General features: G+C 49.1%; 1 protein-coding gene across 10 annotated transcripts in view; it reads right to left on the bottom strand.

Moving 5' to 3' along the window:
• MPRIP (myosin phosphatase Rho interacting protein) overlaps positions 1-20,749 on the bottom strand; it is a 135,803-nt gene that overhangs the window by 44,460 nt on the left and 70,594 nt on the right. For all 10 annotated transcript variants that reach the window (XM_079133761.1, XM_079133762.1, XM_079133759.1 and 7 more), the window contains exons 4-6: positions 10,784-10,935; positions 6,070-6,154; positions 700-922 (exon numbers count right to left, since the gene is read on the bottom strand). In XM_079133761.1, the coding sequence (XP_078989887.1) occupies positions 700-922; positions 6,070-6,154; positions 10,784-10,935 (460 nt within the window). The remainder of the gene's footprint in view (positions 1-699; positions 923-6,069; positions 6,155-10,783; positions 10,936-20,749) is intronic.

Below are 20,749 nucleotides of genomic sequence, written 5' to 3'. Positions count from 1 at the left end.
CATGCTACTAAAGAACTCAACCTGTGCCCAGAGTGAATGAAAAGTGTGTTTCAGGCCAAGATCAGGTGGGCCAGTCCCAACTATGCACTTGCCCTTAATAAACTGGACAAAATATGAAGGAGGAAAAGCCAGATTGTGTCTTGCAGAACCCTCTGTCCTGAGATGAGAGAGGCAGAGACACAGACCCTGATTCTGCTCAAGCTATTTCAAAGCGCTCAGTGGAGAGGATACAATGATGTCAACTACTTCTTCTCCAGCACCCTCTTCCCTAACTCTAGACAGGGGCCTGAACAGGGTAGAGGAAGAAAGGGGCTAGACAGCCCTCAACACTGCTGCTTGCAGGACACAAGACAACACACGGTAGGTAGAAGTATGAATATAAGCACACAGTGCAGGTACAGAGGTCTCATCATATACATGGGCATTGCTGCAGAGCACTTTTGATTCTCCTGACACCCACCTGGTGCTACCCTCCTCCTTTACAGATGGAACTTAAAATAAGAAGGGGCAAAGCCAAGGCCAAGACCAGAGCCCAAGATTCCCCGGCCACTTACTGCCCAGAACTGATGCACAAAGGAAGAGTGAGGTCTGGGGCCCTTGACCAATGCCCAGTGTCAGTTCCTATCTGCTGGGATGCAGGCCCACTGTGAGACAGGGCACAAGGACAGGTGAGCATGCGGCCAGCTGGCCACTGCTCACCTTCTTTTCCTTCCAGCCCTGGTTCCCGCAGGGAGCTGGCAGCAGGAGGCTGGCTCTGGCTGGGACTCTGAGCTGGGCTCAGGCTGCTCCCATCAGGTTGGTCCTTGGCCCTCATTTCTTCCTGCCAGAGTGTGGACTTGGTGGTGGGGACTTTCTCTGCACTGGGGATGCTGCTGCTGCTGCTGCTGCTGCTGGTGACAGCCACCTTGGCAGGTCCAGGCTCCTAGAGAAACAGTGGTGTAAGTCAGGGCATAAGAGCACATAGCCCAAGCCAGTTCACAGGTCCTGAGTGCAGTTACAGGGGACACCAGGTCAGCTACACAGCACCAGGGCCCAGGAAGCCCCAGAAGGGAATGCTTGGAACAATGGAGACACTCCTTCCAGATGACATCACGGCCTTTTCACCTCTGTGGCCCCACAGTGCCTAGTCCAAGTGGCCTGAGGCCATTTAGACAAATGTGTGAAGGAAAGGCCCCAGGTTTATTCCAGAGGTAAGTCCCAAACATGTGCAAGTTCTTCCCACCCACACAACCAGAGAGCACTCAAAATAGTAGCCATGGGTGAGTCCATAGGGGCTCGCTCAGAGTCTGCCAATCCTAGACTCCCAGGCACTTTACACACAAATAAGGGGAGACAGATGGGGCAAGGGAAGCAAACACATCTCTGGTCATAAGAAGCTGAAATGGAACACTCAGACACTATGTGAAGGAAATAATCATCAATGATGATAGTCAAAAGCTATGGCCTAAAATGTTTGTGTCCCCCACCCCATTTGTATATGGCAATCCTAACATTAATGGTAATGGTACTAGGAGGTGAGGCCTTTGGGATGTGATTAGGTCATGACAGTGGAGCCCTCACAAATAGGATTAGTACCCTTATAAAAGAGGCCCCACAGAGCTGACTTGCCCCTTCCCATGAGGACCACCCAGTCTGTATTTTATTATGGTGACAGGAATGAACTAAGACACCAAATATCTGGCTCAAACCTGCACACATGCACCCACACACGCTTGTGTACATGTTTGTGTGCATGTGCTCTTCCACACACAGGCTGGCACAAGTTAGACCCAAGTTGGTAGCCCCATTGAGAATGACATCAAGTCCCTTTTTCTCCAGGTTCACAGAAGTGGTGCTGCTGAGGGGAGAAGCGTTTGTGGGGCAGGCTCTCTGACGGATACAAAAAATCCAGCTCCTGGGCACACAGACAAGTGAACTCTTCTACAGAACCCTGACAAGGCGAGGGCTGGATACCCTGCTTTCTTGCAGCATCAGTTCATCCCTTGCCCAATCAGCCCGCCAAAGGTGCTCCCAATAGGATGCCTTTGACCCCTTTCAAAAATGAGCCATGTTTCAGCTGTCTTGCCAAAGACAGGGGATGATACAGTAATGCTCACCTCCCACTCCCATCCTGGCAGCCCAGCCTCATTTTTTAAATCACCTCTCAGCCTGTCTCTGGCTTGGGGCCCTTGGTGAGGGCTAGAGATGACCAGATAATTTATAGGTGCTTCCATATGCACATGCAGACACAGCAGAGCCTTTGGGTTATTTGTTTACAGGCAGGCTAGGCACCATACCATTCAGTCTCATCAAGTTAGCCTCTTGGAGGGGAGGCCTCTCGCATGGCCAGGAAGAGGCAGCGTGGGGATCCAAGCATTTCCACCATTACATGCCCCCAGAGAAGTGGAAAGGGTGGGGACGGGCAGGGTACTGCCTTGGATGGGGGCCCCAGTTCAAATCTGCTGTCAGTTTTATAAGGATCACAGGCCTCACAGAACAAGATTAGTTAGGAAGGCTCTTCCTGCAGGTCCCAGGACAAACACTTGACCACCCATTTGGCTCAAAGCCAAATAGCTTACCAACTCCCACACTGGAGACCCTTCTCAGAAGAAGTCAAGATTTTCCAAAGTAAATGCTACAGGTTTCTCCTGCCAGTTTCATGAGGGCTCCAATGACCCACAGAGACCCAGCCCCAGGACCACTTGCTCCTCCAGTCAGCACACTGCTCTGGCCTGACCATTCACTACAAGTCACAGCTGTGCCACCTTCACTCCCCTTAGCAGCAACACTTCCCCCAAGCACCAGCCACTCCAGGCCTTTCTGCCATGCCCCCTTACACTACCCCATGGTCTGCCACTCCAAGTCCAGGTGGCCAGAGGCTGGGCACAGCTCTGGTGGGTTCAAGGGTAGCTGGACTCTTGCAGAGATGTGGTGGGAGGCAATGTAAAAACTGTCCTTGGTATATCAGTCTCCACAGTGGAATGGACACTGATCAAGAGCTGGTAGAGGCCAGCAGAGAGGGCCACAGAGGAAGGAGCAGGATTCTGTGCCTGTAAGGGGCATAGACCTGGCCATGGCTCCTATAGCCCCCCACTGGGAGTGGAAGTGCCTAGGACACACGCATACCCTTCTTGAGGTACAACACCTAGGACATTACTGATGATTTTCTCCTTCAGTTACCTGATTTCTTTTGTCTCTACACTAAATAAAATTCATTGGGACAGCAGTAACAAAGTCACTCTGGCTTGCAGGGGATGGGTGGAAATGGGCAACAGGGAAGTCCATCCCTAGACAAAGATGCTTTTCTTTCTCTGAGCAGATGGATGAGACATCTGGCTGGGCCAGGTGTGGCCACAGAGCTAGGCCTAGGTTTTGGGGATCGCTTGATGCCTCACAATGTGGGGGAGGGCTGCTGGGGCTCACACTACACAGATCCAGCCTTAGTCAGAGGAAGAGGCACAGCACCAGGGTCTCTGGGTGCCATCTTCTGGATGCCCAGGAGAGCTCATTGCTCATGTTGTCAGTGCTGAAGTGAAGTTTGTGCTGTTCACTAGAAACACTCAAAGGGGTTTCAAAGCAGGAGGAGAGAGAAAATAGGTCCCCTCTCTCTGAAGGAGTGCCACAGAAGGCCTCTCTACTTCCCTGGCATTAAAATGGAGGAGGAGAGAGAGCTCTGACCTAAGTGGGGGATAGCAGAAACCTCAAGAGAAAATGAGACTCCTGTGGAAGGAGAAGCAGACAATATATGCACAGGCCAGGGCATGGCCTCTGTTTTACAGGTCTCTGAAAGGGACCAAAACCTGGGGGACTGGGAAAAGGGAGAAGTTGGCTTCTCAGGGCTCCATCTGGCTAACAGAGACCTTCAGTGCCTGCACAACTGGCTGGAGACTTCTGCCCTGGTCACACCTAACAGCAGACTAGTGCTTCTTCTGTTCCTTCCCCTTCTAAACACTCCTTGGAGGCTGTGCCTCACAGGCTACAGTTGTAGGGCTCGGTCAGGACTGGGTCTGTCTCCTCTCCCTGCCCTGGGCTTTGCTGGTATTTCTTGTCCCCCAGTCAAATGGCTGGCTGCTTCCCCTGCAACCTAATCCATGGCCCCACCTTGGGGCCATCACCTCCCAACTGAGCACCTCCAGGGCAGTAGACAGCCAAGGCTTCAAGCCCTGAATAGTTCAATGTGAAACTATCCTGGCCTACAAAAGGCTGTGGAGAAAGTGTCAGGCACCCGGCTCCTGACTCTACAGGAACCAAAAAGCTTTAGGCTCGCCCACAACTCTACAATGGCCACTTGAACACTTTCAGCATCAGGCTGCAGCGGGAGGAGGCCTGCTCAGAGACCTCGACCCAAAGCAGTGCCTGTCTCTCTTGTGTAAAGGGCCCTTGTCACACCACACATCAGTTGGGGAAGATGTGTGATTAAAGTTCACAGCTTTTGAAACTAGTGGACTCAAAAGGGATGATCTGGGGATAAGGGGCAGAAATGAGAGCGACCCTGCCAGGTCAGCTTAGGAGAGAGCTGAGATCCCTGCACTCCAAAGTCTGAGAGGAATATCCTCAGGGAAGTGAGTGACTTCCCTGCCCTTGGTCTTACTGACCAAAAAGGAAAGAGCCTAGCTAAGGGCAGCATCATCTGGCAGCTCACAGGGAGGGAACACAACCAACACAACCCTGGAGTTACCTTATTTGGAGGCAGAAGTTCTGCACAGCACTATTTCCCAGGCATCACCATGGAAACATGGTATAATCCTAAATGCTGCTATTCTGCCTATGATATTTTCTCTCAAACCATGTAGCTTTGGAAGATTTGCATGTTAACTGCTATTCTTCAGCAGGAAACTCCATTTTCAGTCTCCAGGAACCACTATGATTGCGTTTTTTGCTGATTTCCCATCAGGGACATTTTCCTTTCAGGAGATGTTGGCCCAGGTGCCACCTGGGACTCTTTGGGGAATTACAGGATGGTGAATGGACATCTGTCAATGGAGGGTGGGTTCCAGCTGTGCTCTACTGTCAGGAGGGCCTTTGCGACAGCTCAGCACAAACTGGTCAGAGGGCAGTCAGAGGGGTATGAGGGAGGAGAACTCAAGCCAATGCTCATCACCACTTTCCTGCCTGTCCCTGACAGCAGTTCAGTGAGGGAGAGCAGTCAGGGAGGACTTCATAACCCCAGGGAAGCAGGGTTCCCACCTCAGGCTGGCTCTCTTCATTTCTGCTGCCTCTGACCTTGCAATGCTCAGGGGACCCCATCTCATCCTGCTCACTCTTGGGATGGAGGTGGGAGGGTGGCAGCTGGATGCTTGTTCCATCAAGAGCAAAAGCCCTTCATGAGGCAACAGTTTGATACAGAGGGGGAAGGATTAGCATTTGCTGAGTACCCATAATGGGTTTTGTTTCCTTTAACACCCACAATCATCCTAGCAATTAGATACCAAAAGATCTGTTTTGTAAATTTTTTAGTAGAAACTCAGAAAGGTTACCTCACTCCCCCAGGCCCCAGGAGTGTGGGGAGTATGTCAGAGATGGAGGTGCACAGCCCTTCCTGCCCTGGCCAGGAAGGGAAGGAGGGAAGAGGAGAGGGGCCTGGAGAGACTGCCCCAGCCACCCTCACTCTTATCACATGGAAATCAGGGTGGGGGACCCTGAGAGTCCCTCACTGGGTGGGGACACCCCAGGACTCTCCCTTTCCATGGCACAGCCTGCTGCTTGCACAGCTGTCTCCTTTCCCGGGCTGTGGCAGTACCAGAACATATGCAGCAGGCCAGCCCCTGCACATATTATTCCCTCCCCAGAAGCCAACAGGATGACCATGGGAAGGGACACACTCTACCACTGTTGCTTGGCATCTGCCTATTGGTTATAACCCTCCCTTGTGCAGCCCCAGGGCACACCAGCAGGTTACTGTGTCCTGGTGGCTTGGAGGAGATGGTGTGGACTGTGGCCCTCAGAACATGGGGAGGATCAGGGTGTGTGTAGGGTGTAACTGCCACAGTCCCAGCACAAACCCTTCCCTACTCTGTAACCTCCAGAAGCCCTTCTTCCCAGGCCCCAGCCCCATTTGAGGGGATATCACTTGGCAAACCCATGGCCTACCTGCGGGGTGGGTGGTTCTACTTTCCTTTTCTTCTTCTGGTTCTGCTTGTTGGTCCTGGGATATACCATTAGCATCTCTAGCCACCTGGGGAGAAGAGAGGAGACAGACCACCAGATTAAAACCCTGGTTCTCAGGGACCATGACCTGACCTTTGCTGGGTGGTCCAGGTTCCAGGCACTATGCCTCCTCCTGGAGATGCCATCCGGTGGCCAGGTTTCTGGGCAATGAGTAAGGCAGAAGCAGCACAGGGTGTGTCAGGCCCAGCTTCAGATGATGACCCTGTCATGGCCATAGCAGGTTCATGGCACAAGACAGGCTCCATGGGCAGATGTGGCCCTGGCCACAGGCGTTGGGTCACAAGGGCATATATATCATCATCACATTACTGACCTATCTCCAGGGCTTAGACTCAACTCTCAAACTGCCTGCCCAGAGTGGATTTGTGGAATACACAAATGGGCAGCAGTTAGGGGCCATTTAAGGTTACTGAGGCAGACGTTAGCCCTGAGGAGAAAAACCAGGAGTCACCCCATGGTGGGTTACCTCAGGGGTAAGTGACTGACTTTGCAGCCCACCCCTTGGACAGGGAGGAAGCTGAGCACCTTGGCTTTGGGGAAGGCCAGCAGAAGTGCCCAGGGACCATCACTAAGGATGCTGAAGGGGAGCACAGAAAGAGTGGGAGCTATAAGATGGGACCTCAGAGATCTGACCCTGCAATGCTCTGGCTCTGCCTTGGGCACTCCTAGCCCCTTGAGGCTTCCATCTCCTCATTTCTGAAACTAAAGGCTAGATCAGGTCATGGCTTAAAAATTGCACAGAATTTTACCAGGACAAAGGATCTGAACAGTGGCTGCCTCCCAGTTGAGGCTACCTTTAGCCCAGCCCAGCCCAGAGTAATTAGCTACTCAATTAGTAGCTAAAAGTATGGACAAACACCTGTGCGATTAGAGCCAGGTCCTGTGGGTCTCCGCTTGCCCAAGACAAGAAAAGAGACTGCAACTGTATCTGCAAGAAGAGCAGGCTTCCCCAGGGCCCCAAGCCCTCTCACTTCTTGTGTCTTGCTCCTAGAATTGGGGCTCACAGTGCTATGGGGGCTGCCCTTTCAGCAGCCACAACAGCTGATATTTCTGCCAGGCACTCCAAGGACCTGTGCCTGCAGAGGGCAGTTCCAACAACTTCACCTGAATCTTTGTTCAAGGTTACCACACACCCTCAGGGCCCCAGGTGTGAGGGAAGCATGGTGGGGTTGCAGAATCTTCTGAGAGCCCTAAGACCTGCAAGGTACACTCCCTCAGGAGGAAGGAATGAATTGACCAGCATGTCCTTGCCTTGTAGCACCAACTGAATGCAGTTGAAGGAGGAAGGGAAAGGCCTGGGTTGTGCACTGGACATCTTATTTGCTGCTCAGCCATGCTGTGGCTGGGGTCACAGATGCTGAAACGAATGATGGAATGTGTACTTGGTTCTCAGATTTCTCACAGAAGCCCAGTAGTAACTGTTAAATGTTATCTAGATGTGTTACGAATGTTAACAAAATAAACCAAGTGAAGAAAGAAGAGGGGTGAATATTGGTGGGTGTTAGGGCTGCCCAATTCTAGAAGGCAGAGCCAGGGGGAAGGAGAGAGTGAGAGAACACAGCTGATAGTAGGGCAGGGGAAAGAAGGGAGGCCAGCCCCCAGTCCTGGTGGAGAGTGCAGGTGAGGCACACTTGCCCACTTCCACCCAACACCCCCTCCTCTAAAAGAGGTGTGTGAAGTGTGGCCTGAAAACCTGAAAGCCCCTCCTGGCACATGGAAACTGGAAAGAGAACCACTTACTCTCTCCACCCAGCCCTGGAGAGACCAGCAGCCTCAGGGCCATTCAGAAAGACTAGAAGGTTGAACAGGCTGGTCCCAATGGCCCTGCTCCCAGTGGAGCCCAGTGGAAGCACCTGTATCTTCTTAGGGACCTGACTTTGATGTAGTGTTTAGGGGCCAGAGCCCACAGATTAGGGGCCATGACAGGCAGAGGAAGCTGTAGCAGGCACCAAGGAAGGGGGCCATCTGCAAGGACAAGAGAAGATAGAAAAACAAAGGCAGGAGCACCTGACCCAGGATGCAAATATGATTGTGTGACTCACCATAGAGACTGAGTGTTGCAGCATGTGGGGAAGGGAAAAAGCAGCTGTCGGGTCAGGAGTGGGCCCAGGGACAGGTTGCCACCATGGGAACCTACCTGCTGGACAAAAATGAGCAGGACCCAAACCAAGACAACAAGAGAGGAAGAGCCTCAGGTGACCTATTTTGGCTGTGGCTATGATACCAAGCCACAGCACAAGCCTAGGGCTCTATGGAACACCCAGCACATATACAGGATGCTGAGGCTACGTGCATCCAGTACTCTGGTCTGCTACTAATGTCTACCCAAGGTGTGTGGGTACAGCAGGCCCCATACATGCCAACAGAAGAGACAACAGAGGCTGTGTATGGGGTACACACCTATAATCCTAAATGGAGGGCTAAGGCAGGAGGATAGCAAGTTTGAGGCCAGCATAAACAACTCAGTGAGACCCTCTCTCAAAATAAAAGAAGCCTGGGGTGCAGTTCGGTGGCAGAACACTTCCTTATTAGCACATGTGAGGCGCTAGGTTCAACTCCCAGTATTGTGAGGGGGGTGGGGGAAGCAAGAGAAGAAGAAGAAAGGATGGCAAAATGAAAATGAGGGGTTTGGAACACAGCAAGGACCTCACAATAAATGCTATAGGTATGGGTCAAAAGCTAAGCATAGAAATCATTTGGCCTTTGGATTTTTGGGATTGGCTTATCTCACTTAGCATGATATTCTCCAACTTCATCCATTTGTCTGCAAATGCCATAATTTTATTCTTTTTTATGGCTGAGTAATATTCTATTGTGTATATATACCACAGTTTCTTTATCCATTCATCAATTGAAGAGCATAATGGGGGTGAGAGGGAGGCAAGAATGGAGGAAGGATTGATTGTATGGAGGAAAAAGAGGGGTGGCAGGGGTGGGGGGAAGGAAAAATAACAGAATGAGACAAACATCATTACACTATGTACATGAATGATTACACAAATGGTATGACTACTTCATGTACAACCAAAGAAACAAGTTGTACCCCATTTGTTTACAAGCAATCAAAGAAAATAAATTATAAAAAAAAATTAATCAAAAAAAAAAGCTAAGCATAACATTTTCTAATCATCACTGAGCCAGTTCCAGATACTCCCCTGCCTGCCTGGGGACCTCAGACCTCCTTTCCACTTCACCTGTCACCCAGTCTGCTCTGAGATACAGTCAGGAGGGAGAGGTTCCCTAAGGGATCCATTTTGGACTGGTGTGTCTGGTCAGGGTACGCAACAGCAGCTGGTGTGAACAGGAGTACAGATGGCCACTCATCTTGACAGGTCCCCTGCCACCAGGCCCTCAGGCTCCTCAGGCAGGGCCCAGGTTTTTCAAAAGCCCTCGATATCCTTAAGCCCCATGGTTCTACATTAAGCTCAGGGAGAGACACAAAGGTGCTCCTCCAGCTCATTCCCAGCAAACTGGGTGGCCTCCCAGCATGGGGCACCCCTTGATGCCCATCCTCTCACCTCCTTACTCTAGGCCTGGGAAAGAGCTGTAGGTGGGATGCTAAAGCAAGGTGGTACTCCAAGGAGTTTTCTGTTTGTCAAACCAAAGGGCTTCAGATCTCTAATTCCTTCTACCCTGCAGAGCAGGATGAGTGGAAATTTCTGGGATCCACTCTCTGAGCCTCCAGCCAGGCCTGCTAAGCCTGCCCACCCACACAGACCAGGCAGTTTCACTCCACAGTCCAGGCTGTGAGGTGTTGGTACCAAATACCACTGCTGGACCAGGAGATCCCTGAAGCTCAGAGGCATAGTGCTCATGTCTCCCAGACTATTGGCTATCTCAAAACGTGGGCACCCTTTACCTCACAGGCCTTCCTCTAAACACTACATAGAGGAGTGGGATGAGTAAAAGGCTATCCTTTCCACCCAAAGAATCCAGTCTCTAGATAGATGGCTTTATGTGAGGCACTGAAGATGACTAAGACATGCCTCCACCTTCAAGGGTCACCGCTGCAGAAGATGCATATGGCACATGGACCATCTGGAGCTTTTACCCAAGCTAGGTAGGTGATGGAGCCCAGGGTCTCCACATGATGTGCTCCTCAGTCTAGAGGAAAAGAGGAGTGGTGCCAGGCTTAGGGGAGGGCATAATCATTACCATGCAGTTCAGTACCTGAGGTACATGGCAGTGGGGTGGGTGGCTGGAGAGTCAGAAAAGGCCTCAGAGGGCCCACCAGGCAACTTGGACCTGACTCTGGGGGCAGGAGAGAGACAAGGGCAGATGTACTTTGGGGACTGTGCCGCCTTGTGGCTGAGTTATAGGTAGGCTGGGGTGAAGTGAGAGTGAAGGTGAGGAAGTCAGTGAAGAGGCCAGAGGAAGACACACAGTGGGCCCGCAAGGAGAGGCTATCCCAGAGTCTGAAGGATGTATGAGCAGCCTTGTTGAGTGTATGGAAAACAGTGAGGCATGGAACAGAGACCTGGGGGGCACAGTATACTGAAGTGCTGAAAAAGACAGGGAGCTAAGGAAGTCATTCAGAGAGATATATGCTGACATGGTCAAAATGACACACAACACATTTGGTGCTGAATTTAATCAAGTCCGGTACAAGGGTCCCTTCTGTTTGCTGAGTGCTCACCCATTGATGATTTCCTTGGTTTCTGCCCTGATGAAATGCTCCTTCTCAGGTGTCAGGATGCACAAGGAGAATTTCTGGCCAGTACGGCCCTCCCCATCCACCACATCTGTGCACTGGTTCATGTTGATAGTGCCCTGTGGGAGGGTTGTGGGCTGCAAGAAAAGACAGGCAGAGTCACTCAGAGGTAGCAGAAAGGATGCAGCATAAGATGACATCTCATCCTGGAGTTCTTGGTCACTGCCATCTCTCAGCCCTCATAGTTCCACTTCCTCCCTACCCACTCAGGAAGAAGCAGAGCAGACCAGGTTTTCTCAGAGGACACCCAGCTGGACTTCACTTCCTTCTTAAGAACAATATCCTGGCTTGCATCAGAGGAAGGGGCAGGGGTGGGGGAGGACAGGAAGGGGACAGTTCAGTGAGGACAGCTGGGGGGACAGAGGCAGCCAAGATCCTGGTCCCAGAGGGGTTGCTGATCTAAGAGAACAACGAGAGAAAGCTCCAGAGGAGGTAGATTCAAAATAGCCAGGTTATTTTTAGATACAAGGATGGAACTGGAGGAAAGCCATATCCTTAAGCTCATCCTTAAGCTTGGTCATGGGGCTGGGGAACACGGTCAGGCACCTTTTAAGGACCAGCCCACTGGCACCTGCCCAGTACTTGGAGCCTGCCAGCCAGCTGTACCCCAGAACAATTTTTTTCCCCCATGAACAGAAAAGCTGTTAAGACACTGAAATTAGGGACAGAAAACCAAAATCAGAAAAGGAAGGCTTTAAGAAATTCACTCAGGTGACTAGCTAGAGGAGCAGGCTTTTCTAGAGGTGATCTTTTAGCCCTTATTTTGTCTTAAGACTTCCCACCAAATGTGCAGGTGCTTTGGGAAGGTGGACAGGGTGCTGTGGCTCCCACCACACCAGGACTACTGGTTCCCTCAGGGAAGTGCAGTCAGTTGTTCAGAGCCCTAGGGCTGGTGGGCAGGCTGTCTCTGTAGTGCCCTGGGGCCCACCACTTCTTTTGTTTCACTCCTGGAAAAGCAGTAAATGCTTGCACCTTCAATTTAGCAAAGAGGCAGATGGTGGCAGTCAGGGACAGTTTAATCAGTTCTTACTGCCAGCTCCCTGCTCACATCTAAGGGAGGGGCCTGGTCTGAGGGCAAGATGTGGTACCCATGCTGACCTCAGACCAACTACCCCACCCTACTCTACCCCACATCACTGGTTTCATCTGCCAAACTCAGGTTTAGCTGCCACCTCCCCAAGTCTCTCCAATTGGAGTGTGTTGTGATCTTCCTGTTACTGCTACACGGCAGACCCGTAAGCCACTCCTGCCACCTTTCTCCACAGCCAGTCCTGATGCCTGCTACAGGAGCAGACCCGATGGTCACTGGAATCCACATACTAGCCCCACTAGGTCTCTTCCCCAATGTTGCAGAATGAACCCCCAACTCCAAGAAGCCTTTCTTTGTGGGGCCTCTGACCTTAAATGAGCTTCACTGGCCTAACTCAGAATGGCAGGTAGCAGGGCAGAAGTTGGGCTCACAGGAGTCTCTGCTGTGAGTGGGACACACACACTTAGCAGGGGTTCACAGTACAAAGCTTCAGCACTGCAGGGGTGGGGTTGAGGATCAATGGTCACCCAGCACTCTTATCAGCATAGTAGGGCATCTCCAGGCACTGTTGGCTGGTCCCTAAGAAGGGGCCAACAATGGGAGCCAGGTGGGGCTGTCCTGCAACCAAGCAGTGGGCAAGGGCAGTGGTCTCCAATTCCATCTTGCTTGGATCCAAGTCCCCAAAGCCTTCTGGCTGGGGAGGTCCAGGCGAGGGGTGGTCCTTAACCTTTTCCACCTACCTCTCCAGTTCCAGCCCCTTCCCTTATTCTACTCTACCGAAGTCTAATCCCTAGGCCTTCTCTGAAATGCCCCTCTGAGCTGCTTGGAGTTGGACTGCTCCACACAGAAGCATATGCTTCCCCCGGTCCTGGAGTGAGGACCAAATGACAAAGTTGTGTATGAGCCATGAGTGATCAGAGGGAGGGGACCACAGAGAGGCTTTTCCAGGGCACCTTTTCCTCCCAGGTCCTGGATTACCACTCCAAATCTTGGGCCCAGGGGTCTCAAATGCTGACAGCATGTGTCCTTGGTATAGATGTATACCACAAAGCCAGTAGACTATAAGATGTAACATATGTCACACAAAGATAAATGGGGATGATAAAACATCAACAGAAATTCTAATATTTTCTCCTCAAGGGGTCACCCACTGGGCCTACTTCTGACAACTATTCCAGGATTCAGTGTCACTGAACTACTCATTGTCATCAAAGGTCTGCTCTCCACTCTGGCACAAAAACTATTTCTACTGGATATTGGGTCACCAGCCACAGATCCTGCCTTGCAGCTGGAAATAGTCATGGGTCTCAGCCTCACCAACCAAGTATGAAATAATGCCCACAGCTTCTCCTCCTCCTCCTCCTCACTGGGGCCTCAGCTTCCTCATGTGTGAAATGAAGATTCTCTTTCCAGAAAGGATTTTGGAAGAAAGGAAAAGAAGGCAAAGGTAGGTCAGGACTGAAGGAAACTGATGTTATGATCCATGTGCCAGTATCTCACAATTACAATATCCTTCATGGCCCCCTTCAACATTACTGTGGAACAGTCACCTGATCCTATTACACATGCAGCAAAGGGCAAAGAGAAGGAATGTCAAGGAATAGGGGAAAGCTGTGGTTCTGAGCTCAATTCACCCTTGGAGCTTCTAATGAGGTAGCAGGAAACTCCCTGCTCCAAAATTAGATGATCTCATTCTTAGTTAACCCTGGTATTAACTTTTCTTTCTAACAGCAGATTTATTGAGATATAATTCACATACCATACAATTTACCAATTTACAGAGTACAAATCTAATGTTTTTTTAGAATGTTCGTATCATGTTAACAATTAATTAACTGTAGAACAGGCTCATCACCCACTAAAAAACCTGGCCAATAGCATTCACTTCTTTCTAAACCTCCCAACCACTAATATGCTTTCTGCCTCTAAAGATTTTACTTATTCTGGACACTCCATATAAATGGAACCATACATTGCAACCTTTGTGTCTGGATTCCTCCATCAGCACACTTTGAAGGACCATCTGCGATGCAACATGTGTCAGCATTTCACTTCTGTTATTCAGCCCATTCTGTGGATGTACCACAATTTGTTTATCTAGTCACCTGTTGATGGACACTTGGGTTTGTTTCTACTTTGGGGCTGTTGTGAACAATGCTGCTAAACATGTTGACATACAAGTGTTCATGTGAACATATGCTTTCATTTCTCTTGGGTGGAAAACTAGGAGTGGAATTGCTGGATCATATGGGAACTGTTTAACTCTTTGTGAAACTGATATACTATTTCCCAAAGTGGCTACACCATTTGACATTCCCATTAGCACTATTAAGGATCTGGCATTAACTTTTAAAACTATATTTATGCTGTGCTTCCAACCAGTGCTCTTGGACAGCACGTCTAGATATGTACTGTCAACCTGCTAAGAAAATAGTTCCTTCCAAGTCTCAAAGCACTGCCCAAGGAAACAAGCACCAATGCTTTTTTTGCATGTGTGCATGTGTGTGTGTGTGTGTGTGTGTGTTTGTGTGTGTGTTACTGAGGACTGAACCCAGGGGTGTTTAATCACTGAGTCCCATCCTCAGCCGTTTTTTATGTTTTGTTTAGAGACAAGGTCTCACTGAGTTGCTTAGGACCTCGCTAAGTTGCTGAGGCTGGCTTTGAACTCATGATTCCCCCGCCTTAGCCTCCCAAGCTGCTGGGATTTCACGTCTTGCCACTGTGCCCATCTTCACAAGTACCAATGTTACAGCAGCACTACTGGCAACAATGCCACTCACCCTGAACATGGCCCTGGTCCAAGCCCTGCCCCTGCATCCTCTCACAGAACACTCTCATGACCCCATGGGACAGGTGCCACTGTCATCTCCATCCTACATGTGAAAAACAAAGTCTGGTGGCCCATTTTCAGAATACAGCATTTAGCTTTAAATGTAAAATTGGGATGTAAGAAAAGAAGCAGAAGGAGAGAACAGAAAGGAAAGTTGCAAGCTGGTAATATTTGAATGTGAAAAATTCACAGCAGCCCTTGGACAAACAGGAGGTGAGAGGGAAGGGGCTGAAGAAAGGGCCAGCCTAACCAACAGAGATAAATCGCAAGATGCTCTCAATCCAAGAAGACCTTCCTGACACAGAGAACAAAGGAAGGTGGGGACAATAAAGGTATATTTCTTTAAATAGCTCAATAGAAGACAGTAGAACCTAGGCAATGTTTGGGAAGACTACACCTCCAGAGTACTCAGCCAATGAGGAACCAGGGGAGAGACTTTGTGCATTACTGTATAAAATGCAGACTGTAACTGTTCTGGGTGTACCTGCTTACCCAATCACCAGATCCTGCAAGACCATCATTAGAGCCTTGCTTTCCCTGTATGTTTGTCTCTCAGTCCACTCTCTGGGTTCAGACAGGTGAGTGTGTTTTTCACACTAAAGAGGGGGAAGCAGGCCACCAAGAAGCTAAATAACTCATCCAGGGTCACAATGCTCAGAAGGAGCCATGTCAGAATTCAAATTCAGGTTCCTGGTCCTGCAAATAGTCCCTTTGCTACGCTACCACACAGTTGCTCTCCTACAATCAAAAAGCTGGAACATATTCAACCAAGTGTTCCAAGATAGCCCATGCTTCTGGCCAGTGCCTCGTCCCTCCCCTGCTGCCTCCGTCTAGGAGCAGGACACACCCATCTGTATTCTCAGCCCTCAGAAGACAGAAGAAAAATGTTCAGGCTGGGCCCAAACCTTGTGCTCCAAGAGCAAGGACAAGTATTTAGGCTGTAACCCAAATTCAAGCAGAGGGAACGCCTGCTTCTGACGCTGTCAGCAAGAAGTCAGCTCCACTGAGTTCCCTGCCCTAGTTCTGTACCTCCAAAGGCTAGAAATCCAGGCCTCCTAAGAGGCCCAGCTTCACCTAGTTTTGCTTATTCCTGAAAAAGAGATGTACCTGTTGAACCAGAGGGAAAAAAGAGAAAAGTAAGGGGGAAAAAACCACAGGGAGGGGCTGGGCTGCTCAGTGTTATCAAAGGGAGGCCTTTCCTTCAGACAGCTGTTGTTACAGAATCAAAAGATTCTTCTACTTGAGGCACAGCAGGAATCATACATGCTGTCCTCCACTGCCCCATTCATATAGTGAATAAAAACAGAGACTCACAGTTAATCAAGGCTTTTACTTGGGCCAAGAACTGACCCCTAGATCTCAAGGTCAGAAAGGCCTTTTTGGGGTAAAGCCAAATCACACCTACTGCTTAGGTCCCTGGACAGTGTAGTTCTCTAATTCATCTGACACCCACAGAAAATACCAAATCACAAAGCGATGAGCACACATGGCACAAGTGCACACATGCATGCACAATAGAAAATTGCAAACCAGCACCTTTACCATAAGCAATGTATGCATTTGCTTACTTACTGATTTTCATATTCACTGTGACCTGCTTAAAGACTGGGAAAAGCACTGCTTGCAAACCTTGGTCATGAGCAGTCACCAGCTGACTGCACACTCCAGGGAGGACAAGAAGACACTATCAGTGGTAGCCTCAGTAGCAATATGAGTGTCCATCATTTCCTGCTGCTCATGGAGGGTTGGGCAGGGCAGATAGTTGTAGATGTTGACTTGCTCCCCTTGACCCTAGCCTCTGGGGGACCACACCACTGTTCTGAGTTCCAGATGCACCACCTGGGGCTCATAGTAGGTATCCCTTTAAGTACCTGAACAAGACGGAGTCCTCTGGCACCTCTGCCTTTCTTGATGTCCTTCCTCTCTGGTCTTTGCAACCATTTTACACAACATTATAGGTAAGGCTGCCAGGCATAACCCATGATGGCCGACCCCCTTCAGTCTGACCCCTGAGCACAGCAGAAGGGCATTCAGATACACACTGCCAGTAACAGACCTTCTTCCTCCCCAAGGCAATGATAATAGGCCCCCAGGCAGGCAGAGGGAGTTGAGTTTTCTTTCTTTGGGATTGAGGAGGTTGGATTCAAGTTCTCTAAGGAAGGAAAAGTGTTTCCTGGGGAGCAGTGATGTATCAGCCATATTCACAGGGGCCAAGCAGCTGCCCAGTAATAGAGAGGTCCCCAGCTCTTCCTGCTTTAGTCAACTGCCCCTAAGGTCTGACTCTAATAAATCAAGAGTTACTCTCGGTGGGGGGTGTAGACAGTGGTAATTCCAAATGCCACTGGTGTGTAGAATGGGCACTTGACTCTGCTCAAAGTCCTTCTTCCCCTGGAACAGCATCCTCTCCAGATGAATCCTTGGAGTCCAATTCTCTGAGGAAACAGGAAAGAGCTGAAAAGGGGGTCATGAGCCCTCCCAGTCATGGAACAAGTAGTCTCTACCTTACCTCTGGGCCACAACTCAGAACATCAGGCCAACCATGGCTGGGGCCCAGGGGTGGTAGGGATTGACATCGATGCCTGTAGGTAGAACTTCCACTCTCCTACCATGTGGCAACTGCAGTCCCTGTATCCTCTGTGGTCCCTGAGGTCTACAGGGCAGCAACACAACCACCCTTCCATGGCATCTCCTGGGCTGAGCTGTGCCCTTGCTTGCTGCTGATCCTCAGAACCTAGGCCTGTTTCCTTGAACATGGCCTCCTCTACACTCCTCCACCCTTCCAAGGTCCACGTAAAATCTACACATCTTAGCTCAGCTGCCCTAGGAGGTCATCTGGATGGCCAGGTCTGCTAGACTAGTGGTAGAGCACAGTCTGGGGACATACTCATCATGGTTCCTGTCACGCCAGTATAGCAAGGAGAGCTGATGTAACAAACTACACCTATACCAGCCCCTATTTCTCCATGGAGGTTCAGAACTCTAAGGTAGACTGAGCTTTACCTTTTCAGAACCCTAAAAGCCAGAAAGTTCTTACCTTTAGAATTCAATTCTAGCTCTGCACTTACTAGCTCTGTGATCTTGTGCAAGTTGCAAATTGTGAGCTTCAGTTTCCACAAATGTAAAATATAGGTGAAAATATGCCTCATCTGTAAAATGGTGAAGGTGTATGGAAAAGTTTTGCACTCTATAATAGTCACAGAGAGCGATCACACGCTATATAGCGTGGAGACTGAATGTCTCCTACATGTTAAAGGCCTACGTGTTGAAGGCTTCATCTCTAGCATGACTACTGGAAGGCCATGGAAACTTGGGGGGTGGGGGGAGGGTGCTGCAAGTGGGAAATCTTAGATCTCTGGAACATGCCCTTAATGAGGGGGCTCTGGAACACTTTCTAGCTGCCATGAAGTGAGCAGCTTGCTCCACTACATGCTGCTGCTATGATGTGCTGTCTTGTCACAGGCCCAAAAGCAACAGAGCTAGTAGACATGGACTAAACCTCAAAAATCATGACTCAAAACAAATCTTTCCTCTTTTTAAAAGTTGATTATCTTAGGTAATTTATTACTGTAATGGAAAGCTAACATACCCATCAATGTTACTCCTAAGTATTATACCCTAAGTGTATTATATAAGTATCCCAAAGAACTGACAGGTATTCTTTTTTAAAAAAATATTTTTGTTGGTTGCTGATGAACCTTTATTTTATTTATTTATTTATATGTGGTGCTGAGAATCAAACCCAGTGCCTCACACATGCTAGGCAAGTGCTCTACCATTGAGTCACAACCCTAGCCCAGAACTGACAGGTATTCTAACAAAAAATGTTCACAGCAGCATTATTCATAATAGTCAAAAGGTTGAAACTACCCAAATACCCATCATGGATTAAAAAAATAATGAGATATAGTCATACAATGGAATATTATTCACCCATAAAAAGAATGAAATACTGACACAAACTGGAACATGAGTGGATCTTGGAAACAAGATATTGAGGGAAACAAGTCAGTTACAGCAGGACAAGGTAGTGTATGACTGCATTTTGATGAAACATCCAGAATAAGGAAACACATGAAGAAAGACAGGAAGATCAGTTATTCCAAGTATAAGGGGAGACTGGGAGGTGAGGAGTGACTTACTGTGTATGGGGTTTCCACATGGGATGATGAAAAAGTTTTGAAATTAGAAGTTATGTTATATAACATTATGAATATATAAAAATCACCACTTTACATCAGCTAAAATGATGAATTTTATGTGTATTTTGTGCTCCCTCCAACACACATAACACACACAACCCACACCTATACAGCTGACATGAAACTGAAAGGGATATTGTTCTTGTAAACGGGGGCTTGGCTGGCCCTAGCACACTGCTCCTCCTTGTTCTTGGTGCATTCCCACACACGTCTTACCAAGGCAAGGACGTAGTCAGGTGTTTCCCCTAACAACTCGCCTCAGGAGGAAGGAAGGAAAGTCTTGGGTGTTTGGTCTCCCACTTTGGGATGGAGAGGCAGGGCCTACAGGATTGATGGTGCTCCAAGCACTATGACAATCTGTTCCCATGAGAGGGAAAGGGAACTATGGTCTCTGTGCAGACCTTGGCCACTGGCTGCTTTTGCCAAGGTGGCTAACAGGCATCTTGAAAATGATGGGCCAAAACCATGTGTTTATCTAGGAGCAACCCACACACTCTACATGTGCCCTACAGGTCCCACCTGACCCTAGGAAAGGCTGGAGCCTAGTTTCCAAGGCCACATCTGGGTCATGGGGAGGCAGGGCCTGCCCTTCTATTGAGCCCCAAGTTAACAGCAAAGGGGACCCGAACAGTGCACTGGCATCACTTCACCAGCTGCTCTCCCCCATCAGCTCCAGGGCAAATGCAGGCCAGCTCTGAGGCTGTACCTTTCTTCCAACTGCCCATTATGTGGTCATTCTACTGTCAACCAATCTGAACTGGGGAGAGGACAGTGAGTGGCAAGCCTCAAAGCTGGGGTCCTTGGAGAGGCTGTGGAAACTTGGCAGGCCAAGGCAACTTTGGGTTCCTGTGCACAGCAGAAGGCCTGGGCTCTGCACCTCTGCACTGCTCAATGGGATGAGTCCAGGTCCAGGCCAACTCAAAGTTTATCTTTCAGGAGTAGAGATATGGCCAGGCCACCCTCTCTCAATAGCCTCTCAGCATTGTTCTCCCTGTGTCTGAAGCCCTGCCACTGCCCCATTTCACCTCTTAGCCCAGCTCACAGGCCTGGAAGGTCCACAGACACTGGCTGAACAAGCCAGCTTCCTCAATGCTGCCTCTACCAGAGATGCCCACTGAAGTTCCTTACCTCCTATGTGGTTACCCCTGTACTCTTTAAAGGGTAGGCTTGTGGGTAGCCCCTGACAACATGTAGGTCACCAGCCTGTTCTCCACACTAGACTGGAAGGTACTAGATAAAATTAATTTTATTCATCTCTATATATCTAGGTTGGCACCTCCCAAAATGAGCTTTGGTGAATATTTTTGATGATATTTGGAATAAACAAACTCCTCTAGATTTATATATATATAAACGTTTTCTTCCCCTCATTTTTTAATTGGTGCATTATAGTTGTACACATTCATGGGATTTGTTGTCACATACTTGTACATGCACATAACATAACAATATAATTTGGCCAATATCACCCCCAGCATTCCCTTCTGCCCCCCTCTACCACCTCTCACTGCTTGGTCCTTTTCCTCTACTGATCTCCCTTTGATTTTTAGGAGACCTACCCCCACCTTTGTTTTCCTCTATAGCTTCCGCATATGAGAGAAAACATACAACCTTTAACCTTCCAAGTTTGACTTATTTTGCTTAACATGATAGCTACTAGTTCCATTCAATTTCCTGCAAATGTCATAATTTCATTTTTATTTATGACTGAATAAAACTCTACTGAATATACCACATTTTCTTTATTCATTTTCTTTATTATTCATCTGTTGATGGACCCCTAGGGTGGTTCCATAGTATGGCTATTATGAATTGTGCTACTATAAACATGG

The sequence above is a fragment of the Sciurus vulgaris genome (assembly GCF_902686455.1).
Source record: "Sciurus vulgaris genome assembly, chromosome: 3".
Lineage (NCBI taxonomy): Eukaryota > Metazoa > Chordata > Mammalia > Rodentia > Sciuridae > Sciurus > Sciurus vulgaris.
The sequence above is the reverse complement of the archived record's forward strand: the minus strand, read 5'-3'. Positions and strand labels throughout refer to the sequence as shown.